General features: G+C 40.9%; 1 protein-coding gene across 1 annotated transcript in view; it reads right to left on the reverse strand.

Annotated features, from left to right (window-relative positions):
* Window positions 1-14,352, reverse strand: part of LOC125452020 (BEN domain-containing protein 5-like) — a 41,285-nt gene that overhangs the window by 19,407 nt on the left and 7,526 nt on the right. Inside the window, exon 2 of the mRNA XM_048529907.2 lies at window positions 3,443-3,582. Coding sequence (XP_048385864.1) covers window positions 3,443-3,582 — 140 coding nt within the window. The remainder of the gene's footprint in view (window positions 1-3,442; window positions 3,583-14,352) is intronic.

Below are 14,352 nucleotides of genomic sequence, written 5' to 3' on the forward strand. Positions count from 1 at the left end.
ATTAGTTTGCTGCTGACCTTAAAATATGGCTCAATATTCACGTAAGTAATCGAAAATGGTTCAGATACATTGACTTAGCATCTTTGTAAATCTAACATGTAAATACTAAATTCCAACTTGAATCTAGGATATATACATCCAAGATTTACAGAGGAAACAAATTCACCTGCCTTTCACCACTACTGTTTATATATTTGTACAAATACAATTTACTATGTCTTTTTTTTAATTTGGTACATGGCATTGCACTAAGGAATCATTCAATGACCATCCTTAATTGCACTGAAGCTGCTGTGGTGACCCGCCTTCTTGAGCCACTTAAATCCTTGGTGTTCTAGGTATACTAGTGCTGTTGAGAAGAGAATTCCAGGATTTTGACACAGCAGTAATAAAGGAATGGCGATATGGTTCCAAGTCATTTGGTGCATGACTTAGTGGGCAACTGGGAGGTGGTATTATTGCTATGCACCTGATGCACTTTAAGAAGCGACAATCAAAACCGCCTTGATGTGTTACTGCAGTGCATCTTGTACATGGTATACACTGCTGTCACTGCGCATCTGCAGCAAAGGAAATGTTGGAAGTGATGAATGGATTGATAATCTAGTACACAATCAAGTAGAAGGTGCCTAGCTTTGAGTGTTGTTGGAACTGCACGCCACCAGGTAAATGCAGAGTATTCCTTCAGACTTTTGACTTGCACCTTATAAATGGTAGGCAGGCACTGGGAAGACAGGAGACAAGATACTTGCTGCAAAATTGTTGCATCTAACTATCTCTTGTTGCCAGTGTTTATATGGCTGGCTCAGTTCAACTCTGGATCAATGGTAACCCTCATGATGTTGATAATGGAGGATTCATCAATTGAACACCACAGTAATGGATAGATTCTTGCTTGTTACAGGTAATTATTATCTGATGCTTGTGCGGCAAAAATGTTACTCACTACTTAATAACCCAAGCCTGGATGTTACCCAGGTCTGGCTGCAGATGGACACATTATCCTTGTGTGCATTTTACAAGTCCATTTCCCTCAGTTGACTCAGCAGCTGTTTTTCACACTATTACGCCAACAGCATGGGTTCAATTCCTATACTGGCTAAGGTCACCACTAAGGTCCCACATTCTCAACTTTGCCCCTTGGCTGAGTCATGGTGACCCTCAGGTTAAAATCACCACCAGTTGTGTTTCTCTGTCTCTAATGAATGAGCAGCCCTACGGTCCTTGGGAACTATGGTGGCTTTACCTTTATCTTTTTGTATGGGAATAATTGTACAAACATCAACAAACATCCCCACTTCTGATTTTCTGATGGAGGAAAAGGTCATTTTTAAATCAGGTGATGGCGATTAGGCAGTCATCACTACCCTGAGGAACTCTTATAATGATGCACTGGTACTGTGATGGTCGATTTCTGAAAACCTTACTCGTCTTCCTTTGTGATATGTACAACTAAAATCAACGGTGTTTTCCTCCAAATTCCACTGACTTCAGTTTTACTAAAATTCCTTGATGTCACACTTGGTCAAATGTTGCCTTGATGTCAAAGGCAATCAATCTCATCTTACCTTTGGACCGCAACTCTTTAGTTCATGTTAGACCAAGGCTTTAATGAGGTTGGATGTGAGTGGCCCTGACTAAACATAAACTCAGCATGAAAGAACGGGTTATTCCTGAGCAAATATTTTTTGACTGCACTGACAATGACTGCTTCCATTACTGAATGATACAGAGTAGAAAGATGGAGTAATTAATGGCTAGATTGGGTTTATCCTGCTTTTTATGGACAGGGCCTACTTGGGTAATTTTCCTCATTGCTGGGTAGATGGCCACATTGTAGTTTTATTGCAACAGTTTGTTTCACAAATAAGAACCTTTTTGCATTCTTACCAATTTTATTATTATTTAGTAAGTACACAACCCAAGAGATCTGTTTGTCTTGTGGCAATATTTGAAGCAAAGAGAGTTTCCTTAACTCCTTGATTAACATTTCTCATGCAAGAAAGAAAAAGATTAGGAATAGATTACTCACTTGCTCTTTGTGGGACATTGCTCCATGCAAATCAATTGCATTTGATTTTATAATTGTTTTATATTTTATAATATCTGTGATTGGCCTGCAAAGGTAATTGGATGGTTGAAAGGCATCTTGAAGATGATGTAATTTATAAAATTCCATCCAAATGAGGATTTGTTTGGACTGTGTACAAGGCAAGTACGTAGGAAGTATGATTATTTCTTCAATTCACAGTTAAGTGTCATTACATAAAGTATAATCTACTACAAAACTTACACCTGAATGAACTAACAAAATGCAAAACCTTAATAGCCTGTATCACACTTATAAATTCCCCATTAAAAAGTTCTCATAAACAGTTATATTAACAATTAATGTTCTGACAGAGGGTCATCAACATGATAGGTTAACACTTCTCGCCCCATAGATGCTGCCTGCCTGATGAAAACCTCCAGCATTTTCTTTTTACACTAGATTCCAGGATCAGCAATATTTTGTTTCTTTTCCTTCCCCACAGTACCTTCTAAAACATATACCAAAACTGAACTGGCTTCCAAACATCTATTAAAGGAAGTTTGTAAAAGTAGTGTCTTTTCTGCCTTCAACAAGCCCCAGTCTCCGTTATGTATGGCAGGCACATTAATGTGAAGGAGACTTGAGTTGTGCAGATCCTAGTTATTATCCACTTAATTTCACCATTAACTCAGGTACTAGCAATATGCCTAACGTTTCAGCAAACGCTGCTAACATGGCACTTCATTAAAGGACAAGCAATCACAATCTAAACAGCCATGAAGTTTTCAAAATTGTTACTGTACTTAATGCAGTTTGAGACACCTTTATAATGTTGCCTACATGTAATATGAAATGTTTAGTTCTGTTTACCCAATACAGTTGACAGTCCCAGGTTAGTGAGCACAGTGTTAATGGTAGGTTCTTAAATGCTAACTTCTAAGTTCAATCCCAGGCTTTGCTAACAGATGTAAATCAGGGTGGCAATAGAGGTGGTATAAATTATCTCAATTTGGGACTAAGGGAAAGAAGCCCCTGTTCCAATTTTTGAAAAACATTTAGCAAATATTATCAGAAAATCCATGTTTGATTATGGCAGAGGATATTCTAAAGCAAACTGTATAAAAACCGAAGGCGTTCCAAGTAACGGTCGCTGGATCTGAAACATTAACTCTGATTTTTTTTTCTTCAAAGATGCTGCCAAACCTACTGAGCTTTTCCAGCAACTTCTGTTTTTGATCCTGCTGGTACACTGGTCTGTTGGAAGTTCTGTAGGGATGTAAACATCTGCGGCATTACACCCCAGTGTTTGTCAACCTCTTCGAAACAGAAGGGGGTAAAAGGGAAGCAAGTGAAACAAAGACATTATTATCATTTACAAAAGGTAACAGATTCCCAAACATTATTAAATACCTGGATATTGTTGAATTGATGCGTTTCATCTTCGGTGCTGTCACTATCTTCTGATTCAGACACTTCAATGAAACTTTCAATTATTTTTGGCACTTTGCACTTTTTCAGTTTCAAAAACTTCTCCAGCTCTTGTCTGCTATCTAGGATATTATTAAGAAATGAAGAAAATAAAATAAAAATCAAGAGCTTTACTTATGCAGTACGTATTTCACCAGATACTACTTGATTGGAACAACATGTAGGTACTAAAATCTGAATTTACATTACTATGAACACGGCATAAATATCTCTGCGGGTTCCAGAAAAATACTGGAACTTTTCTGATTCGACGGATGTTTGACAGTTTTAATTTTGTTAAAGCTGAAGTTTAAAAAATCCTAAATCAGGCAGATCATTTTATTTGGTCTATGTGCCTAATTTTCAAAACAAATTACCATTTTGACACAAAGGAGCATTGCCAAATATTTTATTGAAAACGTTCAAAATATCAAAAACTGTTCACTCAAAAATGAGAAATCTGTTACAAAATTCCTATTTCTAGAATAATAAAAAAACTCAAAAGGCACACTTTCTCTTGGGGTTGATCTTGAGAAGGTCAGAGAATGAGATATGATGGTGCTATTCAAAATCATGAGTGTTCAAGACAGGCTAGACAGAGAGAGAAACTGTTCCCACTGGAAAACAGATGCAGAGGAGCTGATTTAAAGTGAGTAGCAAAATAATCAAAGGCAGCATGAGGAAAACCAACTTCTGATGCAGACAAATCAAGAATGCAGCACAGTTTGAGGGATGCAGACTCAAAATTAAAAAGGCAATTGGATAGGTTCCTGATAATAAAACATTTGCAGAAGTATGAAAAACAAACAACCGAGAAGACAAACTCATGGCTTTAGCCTTGCAAGGTGCCAATATGGATATGATGGGTGACACAGCAGTCTTCTTTGCGACCACGATTCCATAAGTGGGCCATACAGAACACAAGACATGAATTTACAATGCTTTTCACAACTACTGGATGTCTCAAAGTGTTTTACGACTAAATAATTTTGAAAGCAATCACAGTTGTGAAGTAACAGGCAGGTTCCAGGTATAGTCAACAGTCTATAGAAAGTCACCGCAGCTCCAGTGGGACAATTTGTTTCAGCACCCTTATGTGGAAGGCCAAGCTTCTGAGAATACAGTAAGAATCGCTGAGAAACTGAGCATACAATCATAAAACTGGACTTATCTGCCATTACCTACAGCAAGCAGCTCACAGAGCATCACTGTTAAAGTTTGGAAGTAAGTAATTACTATACCAAGTGCCTGGTATCACAGAAACTAAGGAAACCAAAGAACTTTAAAAAATGCAGTAAACTAACTGAGCAAATAGTGACTACACTTCAAAAGGCCTGACACCACTGAGGTTGAAAAGATAGCCGTTTCACTATTTTTCTTTTTATTGCTGTAAGTTGACTGGATTATCTGCTATCAAATCATGATTGCAGAATTAGAGCAGATGCAAAGTTGAATTTCATTAAAATAAGTAAATACAGGGAAACTGCAGGGGATGGGCACATTAGAAATGTGGAGCTTATTCAAGGAAAAGCTCCTGTGTGTCCTAGATAAGTATGTACCTGTCAGGCAGGGATGAAGCTGTAGAGCGCGGGAGCCATGGTTTATGAAGGAGGTGGAATCTCTGGTCAAGAGGAAGAAGGAGGCTTATGTTAGGATGAGATGTGAAGGCTCAGTTAGGGCGCTTGAGGGCTACGAGGTAGCCAGGAAAGACCTACAGAGAGAGCTCAGAAGAGCCAGGAGGAGACATGAGAAGTTGTTGGCGGATAGGATCAGGGTAAACCCTAAGGCTTTCTATAAGTATTTAAGAAATAAACGAATGACGAAAGTAAGATTAGGCCCAATCAAGGATAGTAGTGGTAAGTTGTGTGTGGAGTCAGATGAGATAGGGGAAGCGCTAAATGAATATTTTACAGCAATATTCACTCTAGAAAATGACAATGTTGTCGAGGAGAATACTGAGATACAGGCTACTAGACTAGGTGGGATTGAGGTTCACAAGAAAGAGGTATTAGAAATCCGACAGAGGGTGAAGACAGAGAGGACCCCTTGGCCGAATGGGATTTATCCTCGGATCCTCTGGGAAGCCAGGGAGGAGATTGCCGAGCCTTTGGCATTGATCTTTAACTCGTCATTGTCTACAGGAATAGTGCCAGATGACTGGAGGATAGCAAATGTACTTCCCCTGTTCAAGAAGGGGAGTAGCGACAACCCTGGTAATTATAGACCAGTAAGCCTTACCTCAGTTGTCGGTAAAGTGTTGGAAAAGGTTATAAGGGATAGGATTTATAATCATCTAGAAAAGAATAAATTGATTAGGGATAGTCAGCGCGGTTTTGTGAACGGAAGGTCGTGCCTCACAAACCTTATTGAGTTCTTTGAGAAGGTGACCAACCAGGTAGATGAGAGTAAATCGGTTGATGTGGTGTATATGGATTTCAGCAAGGCGTTTGATAAGGTTCCCCACTGTAGGGTATTGTACAAAATGCAGAGGAATGGAATTGTGGGAGATATAGCAGTTTGGATCAGAAATTGTCTTGCTGAAAGACGACAGAAGGTGGTAGTTGATGGGAAATGTTCATCCTGGAGACCAGTTACTAGTGGTGTACCGCAAGGGTCGGTGTTGGGTCCACTACTGTTTGTCATTTTTATAAATGACCTGGATGAGGGAGTAGAAGGGTGGGTTAGTAAACTTGCAGACGACACTAAGGTTTGCGGAGTTGTGGATAGTGACAAAGGATGCTGTAGGCTGCAGAGAGACATAGATAAGCTGCAGAGCTGGGCTGAGAGGTGGCAAATGGAGTTTAATGCAGACAAGTGTGAGGTGATGCACTGTCGGAGGAGTAACCGGAAGGCAAAGTACAGGGCTAATGGTAAGATTCTTAGTAGTGTAGATGAGCAGAGAGATCTCGATGTCCATGTACACAGATCCCTGAAAGTTGCCACCCAGGTTGACAGGGCTGTTAAGAAGGCATACAGTGTTTTAGCTTTTATTAATAGAGGGATCGAGTTCCGGAACCAAGAGGTTATGGTGAAGCTGTACAAAACTCTGGTGCGGCTGCACTTGGAGTATTGTGTACAGTTCTGGTCACCGCATTATAAGGAGGATGTGGAAGCTTTGGAAAGGGTGCAGAGGAGATTTACTAGGATGTTGCCTGGTATGGAGGGAAGGTCTTACGATGAAAGGCTGAGGGACCTGAGACTGTTTTCATTAGAGAGAAGAAGGTTGAGAGGTGACTTAATTGAAACATATAAAATAATCAGAGGGTTAGACAGGGTGGATAGGGAGAGCCTTTTTCCTAGGATGGTCACGGCGAGCACGAGGGGGCATAGCTTTAAATTGAGGGGTGAAAGATACAGGACAGATGTCAGAGGTAGTTTCTTTACTCGGAGAGTAGTAAGGGAATGGAACGCTTTGCCTGCAACGGTAGTAGATTCACAAACTTTAGGTACATTTAAGTCGTCATTGGATAAGCATATGGACGTACATGGAATAGTGTAGGTTAGATGGGCTTGAGATCGGTACGACAGGTCAGCACAACATCGAGGACCGAAGGGCCTGTACTGTGTTGTAACGTTCTATGTTCTATGTACAGATAGGCATACAATAAATTTGGCAAAGTTGACAAGAAGTTACAGTGCAAAAATAATCTTATCGCAATAAACTAGAAAATCTTAAAAGTATATTACAATTTGTATTTTTAAAGTAAAGCCTTGCCATTCAGGTCTTTGCCATTCCCATTTCTCCTGAGACATGTAACGTTCACTGAATTATAGGTTTCAGGAACTGAAAAACCTTTCAGAAATATAATGATGACATACTGAGGCTGTACTTTTGGGAATGGAAAGTGTGCTTTGGCCTCCATGTGTTTAAACTTGAAGATGTGTTCATATTTTCTAAAAAAAATCATCAGTGCTACTATTCCCCATTATAATGTTGGGCAGGGAATAGAGCATTAATGAATCGCCATTTAGGTACATTAGGCAGTCTGAAGGTAAAAGAAACAGCCTGACCCACCTTCAAATAAGCCTCCAAGCACATCACGTTCAGCTAGAAGCTTTAAAAAAGGTATGACAAATTTTATATAATCCTTATTTTACTACTCTATTTTGACTTTTGAAACTGTTTATATCGGTTAAAATCAATAATTGTATCTATTAAATAATCCTTCCACTATGAATTAATAGAATCTCTACAGTATGGAAGCAGGCCATTCAGTCTGTTGAGTCCACACCGACCCTCCAAAGAATATCCCACTCACACAAATCCATGTAACCTGCATTTCCCTTGGCTAGTCCACCTAGCCTGCACATCCTTGGACACTATGGGCATTTAACACGGTCAATCTACCTAAGCTACACATCTTTGGACTGCAGAAGGGAACCGGGGCATCCGGTGGAAATCCAGGCAGACAAGGAGAGAATGTGCAAACACCACAAAGACAGTCATCTGAGGGTGGAATCAACTGGAATCCCTGGCACTGTAAGACAGCAGTGCTAAGCACAGCCACCATGCCACCCAATGCGTACTGTATGCATCTAAAGGTTTAGCTGGTTGGAACATATCCAAGTGACTCCCATTATAAAAACACATGCATAATTTGCAAAGTTTTCTAGGACCATAATCCCTGTAAAGAGCAGTGTGTTATTGGACAGTCTTCCTTTTTAAAGCCTTTAAGAAAAATTTCAGAACAAGTGCCCAATTTTAACTTATTCAAAAGCCAAACAGGCGCTAACATTTCTTGACTGAAAGTCATTAGAACAACTGGCATTTAATTAAAAGACAGGATGATTATTGCCCTGTAGCAAAAGCAGAAAAGTGGAGCATGTATATGGAATATGCTTCATCTTCTTTAAAAAGTGGAAAAGTTCCATAGCTCTCTAGATTTAGGATAGATATTTACTTTGGAAGACACACGGCAGAACAAAAACTACCAATCAAAAGATAACAAATCTACGCTAAGCTTAAATGGGAAAACTGATAACTGATGCAATTATCTCCTTAGGAGTTGTTTTGAATAACATGCCAGAGGGATGCTTTGAATAATAAAACAGGTACTGAGTTTCTTGATTTAATAGTAGCCTTGACTGCAAACAAATACATTGAAGCAACAAAATAGGAGTTTCACAAGACTTTTACCTTTAATAATATGCTTTCCTAGGGAATGGGTATTGCTGGCTGGGGCACCAGTTACCTCCCATCCCTAAATGTTCTTGAGTGTGCTGAACTGATTTCATGAACCACTGTAGGCCATGTAGAATGCATACAGTCACGATGTTGTTAGGAAGGCATTTGCAGGATTTTGACCCAGCAAGTGAAGAAACAGCAAGAATGCTCCAAGTCTGGATGGCTTATTGTAGGGAGTGTGGGAGTCACCTAGCAGATGTTGGTGTCCCTCTCAATCAACTGCCCTTGTCCTGCTACATGAGAATTATACGTTATGGGTTTTAAAGTTGCAGTTGAACGAGTCTTGCTGTGGTGCTACAAGGCATCTTGTAGATGGTGGAGGGAGTGAATGTTGAAGGAAATATATGGGATGAGTGTCAAAAAAGCTGTTTTTTCCTGGTTGGTGTTAAGCTTTGAGTATTGTTGGAGCATCGCTCATGCAGGCAAGTGGCAAGTATTATAACAAACTCCTGACTTGTGTCTTGTAGATTGTGGAGAGGATTTGGGGACAGTTTTAGGGAGTCACTGGAATACTGTATAACATTCCTTGCCGTATTCCAAGCCTTCAGCTATTTCTTAATATCACATGGAGTGAATTAAATTGGCTGATCACTGACCTCTTTGATGCTGGGTGAATCAGCAACAGGTCAAAATGGGCCACCTACTTTGTACCTTCCATTTGAAGAATGTTGCAAAAGCTTCGGCCTTGCCATTTGCACTGAAGTGGTGAACTCCCCACCTTCAAGGGTGAAAATATCTGAACACGTGTGGCTGATCCAACTCCTTACAGTCACAAATCACTTAGCTCTGTTAACTTCATGCTTTTTATGATTTTCCCTGACACACTAATAGCCCTAAGATGCAGTTTTGCCAGCTGGACACCTCATTTTCCTGTATCAGAAACAGAAGATGCTGGAAAAGCTCAGCAGGTCTGGCAGCATCTGTGAAGGAAAATCAGAGTAAATGTTTTAGATCCGGTGAGCCTTCCTCAGTTGAGGGAGGGTCACCAGACCTGAAACATAAACTCCGATTTTTCTTCACAGATACTGCCAGACCTGCTTGGCTTTACCAGCATCTTCTGTCTTGTTCCTGATTTATAGCAGTCACAGTTTCTTTCAGTTTTCATTTTCCAGTGTGTCTGGTGCTGCATCTGCATTTGTTGCTGTATCAAGGGTGACTGCACAGATTGATGGTATTGTGAGAATAGGAGCTATGCTAGGCTATGAGATTACAGATTGTGCCTGAATGCATGTCTGTTGCTGTCAATAGCCTTGTGGCCATCCAGTTTCAAGTTGCTAGATCTCTTTAAAATCTCTTTCATTTAGTTAGTTCTGTTCAACAATATGGAGGATATTGTCAAGGTGAAACCAGGATTTTGTCACCTTAATATGTATGTGGTGTTCACTCTCTCTAATACTATCAAACATAAGTGCATCTACAACAGATAGATCGGTGATAGCAAGATCAAGTAGGTTTCCACTCTTGTTGCAACTATTGACAATAATTTTCATGGTTATTGAGACTAGTTTTTAATTCCAGATTTATTAAGTGAGCTTCACCAAAGTTTGAACTAAAAAAATTATGAAAAGGTCTCTCAAGTTTATAAACAAGAAATAGCCTAAATATTCTAGCACACTTACAATAATTTCCACGGCAAAATTTCAATAAATGCGTCAGTCTTTGCTGTCATTATTTCAGTGAAATGATTGGAATTTTGGGAATAAAAACAAAAACTGCTGGAGAAACTCAGCAGGTATGGCAACATCTGTGGAGACAGAAACCGATTTAATGCTTTGAATCTGATATGACTCTTCAGAACATCAAGAGTTCCCACAGGTGAACAAATTCTGAAGAAGCTGAGAAGTACATTTCTCCAGAGATTGAGTTCTAAAGACTCAAAGTCCCAAAGACTCTACTGTAATTATGACTTATTGGGAACAAATTGGTGAAACTATTGCCACTTTTATCCTTAATTTTATACCAATATGCTTGAAACAGTTACACTATCTTGAATGAGGTTCAACTGGAAGGAAATTTGCCATCTTAGTTGGTCTGGCCTACCTACAACTCCGGATCCACAACATGGCTGACTCTCACCAGTCAAGCAGTCTCACAGATAAAAAGTGTGGAGCTGGATGAACACAGCAGGCCAAGCAGCATCTTAGGAGCACAAAAGCTGACGTTTCGGTTTTAGGCCTAGACCCTTCAGGGTAGACCCTGCAGAGGTGGCGACATAGTGGAATTCAGTTGGAAGGGAGTTGCTCTTGGAGTTGCTAACATTGACTGCTTCAGATTTAACACAGGCAAGGAAACCTCCTGATTACCACACACTGTCCTCCCTCACTGATAAATCAGTACTCCTCGATGTTGAACAACACTTGGAGGAAGCACTAAGGGTACTCTGGATGGAGCATTTCAACATTTACCACCAAGAGTTGCTTGGTAGTAGCACTACTGACAAAACTGGTCAGGTTCTAAAGGACATCGCCGCTAAACTAGGTCTGCAGCAGCTACTGACAAAGCCAACAAGAGGGAAGGACATACTTGACCTCATCCTCACTAATCTGGCCACTGTAGATGCATCTGTCCATGACAGCATTTGTAAGAGTGACCACTGCAAAGTCCTTGGATTGATGAACATCCATCTTCACATTGAGAACCTCCATCATGTTATGTGGCATTATTGCCGTGCTAAACGGGATGGGCTTCGACCAGATCTACCAACTCAAGATTGGGCACCTGTGGGCCATCAACAGCAGCAGAATTGTACATAGCACAGTCTGCAACCTCATGGCCTTGGCACATCCCTCTCTCAACCATTTCCATCAAGCCAGGAGATCAACCCTGGTTCATTGGAGGGTGCAGGAGGACATGGCCGGAACAGCATGATGCATACTTAAAAATGAGGTGTCGACTTGGTGAAGCTACCAAACAGGATTACTTGCATGCCAAACAGCATATGCAGCAAATGATCAACAGATCTAAGCAATCCCACAACCAGATAAGATTAACCTCAACAGTCCTGCTACATCCAGTCTGAATGATGGTGGACAATTAAATAACTCACTGGAGGAGGAGGAGGAAGCTCCACAAACATCCTCATCAATGATGGAAGAGCACATTGGTGCAAAAAAAAAACAGACTGAAGCATTCATAGCAATCTTCAGCCAGAAACGCAAAGTGAATAATCCATCTTGACCTCCTCCAGTGGTCCCTACAGTTACAGAAACCAGTTTTCAGCCAATTTGTTTCACTCCACATGATGTCAAAACATGGGTTGGAGGCACTGGACACTGCAAAGGGTGCTGACAACATTCCGCAATAGTACTCAAGACTTGTAGTCCAGAACTTGCTGCTCCCCTGGCCAAGGCATTTCAGTAGCTACAACTCTGGTGTCTACAAGACAAATTGGAAAATTGCCCAGGTATGTACTGTGAACCAAAAGCAGGACAAATCCAGTCTGGCCAAATACCACCCCATCAGTCTACTCTTGATCATCAATAAAGTGATGGAAGGTATTATGGACCAGACCAGGCCTCCTCAAATTATTTTAAGGAGGTGGCCTGGACCTTCCCTCACCATTTTTCTTACATTAAAAGGCAAATATGAAGTGCTGTGGTACAGATACATGCAACTGGTCAAGCCATTTTGACATTAAGCAAAACACAATTTATTTAAACACTATAGTTAAAATACAACCAAAGAAAGAGGAATCTAGAAGGACTTAACTCTATTGGAAAACTTAACAGAATAAGTAATACAGTAAGTATAACAAATTTACTGGTCCAATAATAGTAATGTCCCATAAACACACTCCTTGACAAAAAGGCAAATACACGCACAGATTCTCATGTGCAGTTCTCCAATCCAGGAGGAAAAACCATCAAGAGAAAATTCAGAGAGAGTAGCAGCCAGAAGACGTTTACTGAAGCTTCCAACTCTGTTGAGACCTCAACAGCTTCTGATGCTACTGAAAAACCCAGAAATCCTGGTCCTTGAGAGCTGGCCACACCATTCAGGCTATTTAAAGACACCCAAAGCCTCACACTGGGTGTTTACACTAGCGGTTTTGATGGACTGCTCATTACTTCTGCCTTACAGCTTTTCTTTAAAAAAAAAACGGACAAAATAACCTCTAAAAGCCATAGCATCATCACAACAGTGCTACCAAGCAGCACCTGCCCAGCAATAATTGCCTCAATGATGGCCAGTTTGGGTTCTGCCAGGGCCTCTCAGCCCCTGACCTCATCACATCCTTGGTTCAAACATGGACAGAACAGCTAACTTCCAGAGGTGAGCTCTGGGTGAAAATGACTGCCCTTGACAACTAGGCCACATGTGACCAAATGGGGCATCAAGGGACTCTAGCAAAACTGGAATCAACTGGTATCGGGGGGAAAACTCTCTAGTGGTTGGATTCATACCTATCACATAGGAAGGTAGAAGCTGGAGATCAATCATTTCAGCTCCAGGACATTTCTGCAGGAGATCCTCAGGATCGTGTCTTCAACTCAATCTTCAGCTGTTTCATCAATGATCTTTTCTCTATGATACCGTCAGAAGTGGGGATAATTGCCAATCATTGCACAACGTTCAGCACCATTCGGGACTTCTCAGATACTGAAGAGGTCCACGGTCAAATGCGACAAGATCTGGATAAGATCCAGGCTTGGACTGACAAATGGCAAATAACATTTAGACCACACAAATGACAGACAATGACCATCTCCAGTAAAAACAAACTAATTATCGCCCCTTGACATTCCATAGTTTTGCCATTACTGTATGCCCCACTATCAACATCCTTGAAGTTACCATTGACCAGAAACTCATATAGACTCATCACATTAACTCAGTGGCTAAAAGAGCAGGTCAGCAGCTACAAATATCACAAGTAATTCACCTCCTGAATCCCCAAAGCCTGCTCCCCATCTACAAGGCAGAAGTCAGGAGTGTGATGGAATACACCTCACTTGCCTGGACGGTGCAGCTCCAAAAATGCTCAAGACACTTAGAACATAGGACATTACAGCACAGTACAGGTCCTTCGGCCCTCGATGTTGTGCTGACCCGTCAGACCGATCTCAAGCCCATCTAACCTACACTATTCCATGTACGTCCATATGCTTATCCAATGACGACTTAAATGTACCTAAAGTTTGTGAATCTACTACCGTTGCAGGCAAAGCGTTCCATTCCCTTACTACTCTCTGAGTAAAGAAACCACCTCTGACATCTGTCCTTTATCTTTCACCCCTCAATTTAAAGCTATGCCCCCTCGTGCTCGCCATCACCATCCTAGGAAAAAGGCTCTCCCTATCCACCCTATCTAACCCTCTGATTATTTTATATGTTTCAATTAAGTCACTTCTCAACCTTCTTCTCTCTAATGAAAACAGTCTCAGGTCCCTCAGCTGTTCCTCGTAAGACCTTCCCTCCATACCAGGGAACATCCTAGTAAATCTCCACTGCACCCTTTCCAAAGCTTCCACATCCTTCTTATAATGAGGTGACCAGAACTATGCGCAATACTCCAAGTGCGGCCGCACCAGAGTTTTGTACAGCTGCAGCATAACCTCATGGTTCCGGAACTCGATCCCTCTATTAATAAAAGCTGAAACACTGTATGCCTTCTTAACAGCCCTGTCAACCTGGGTGGCAACTTGACACTATCCAAGGCATAACAGCC

This window comes from Stegostoma tigrinum, chromosome 5 (assembly GCF_030684315.1).
Source record: "Stegostoma tigrinum isolate sSteTig4 chromosome 5, sSteTig4.hap1, whole genome shotgun sequence".
Classification (NCBI taxonomy): domain Eukaryota; kingdom Metazoa; phylum Chordata; class Chondrichthyes; order Orectolobiformes; family Stegostomatidae; genus Stegostoma; species Stegostoma tigrinum.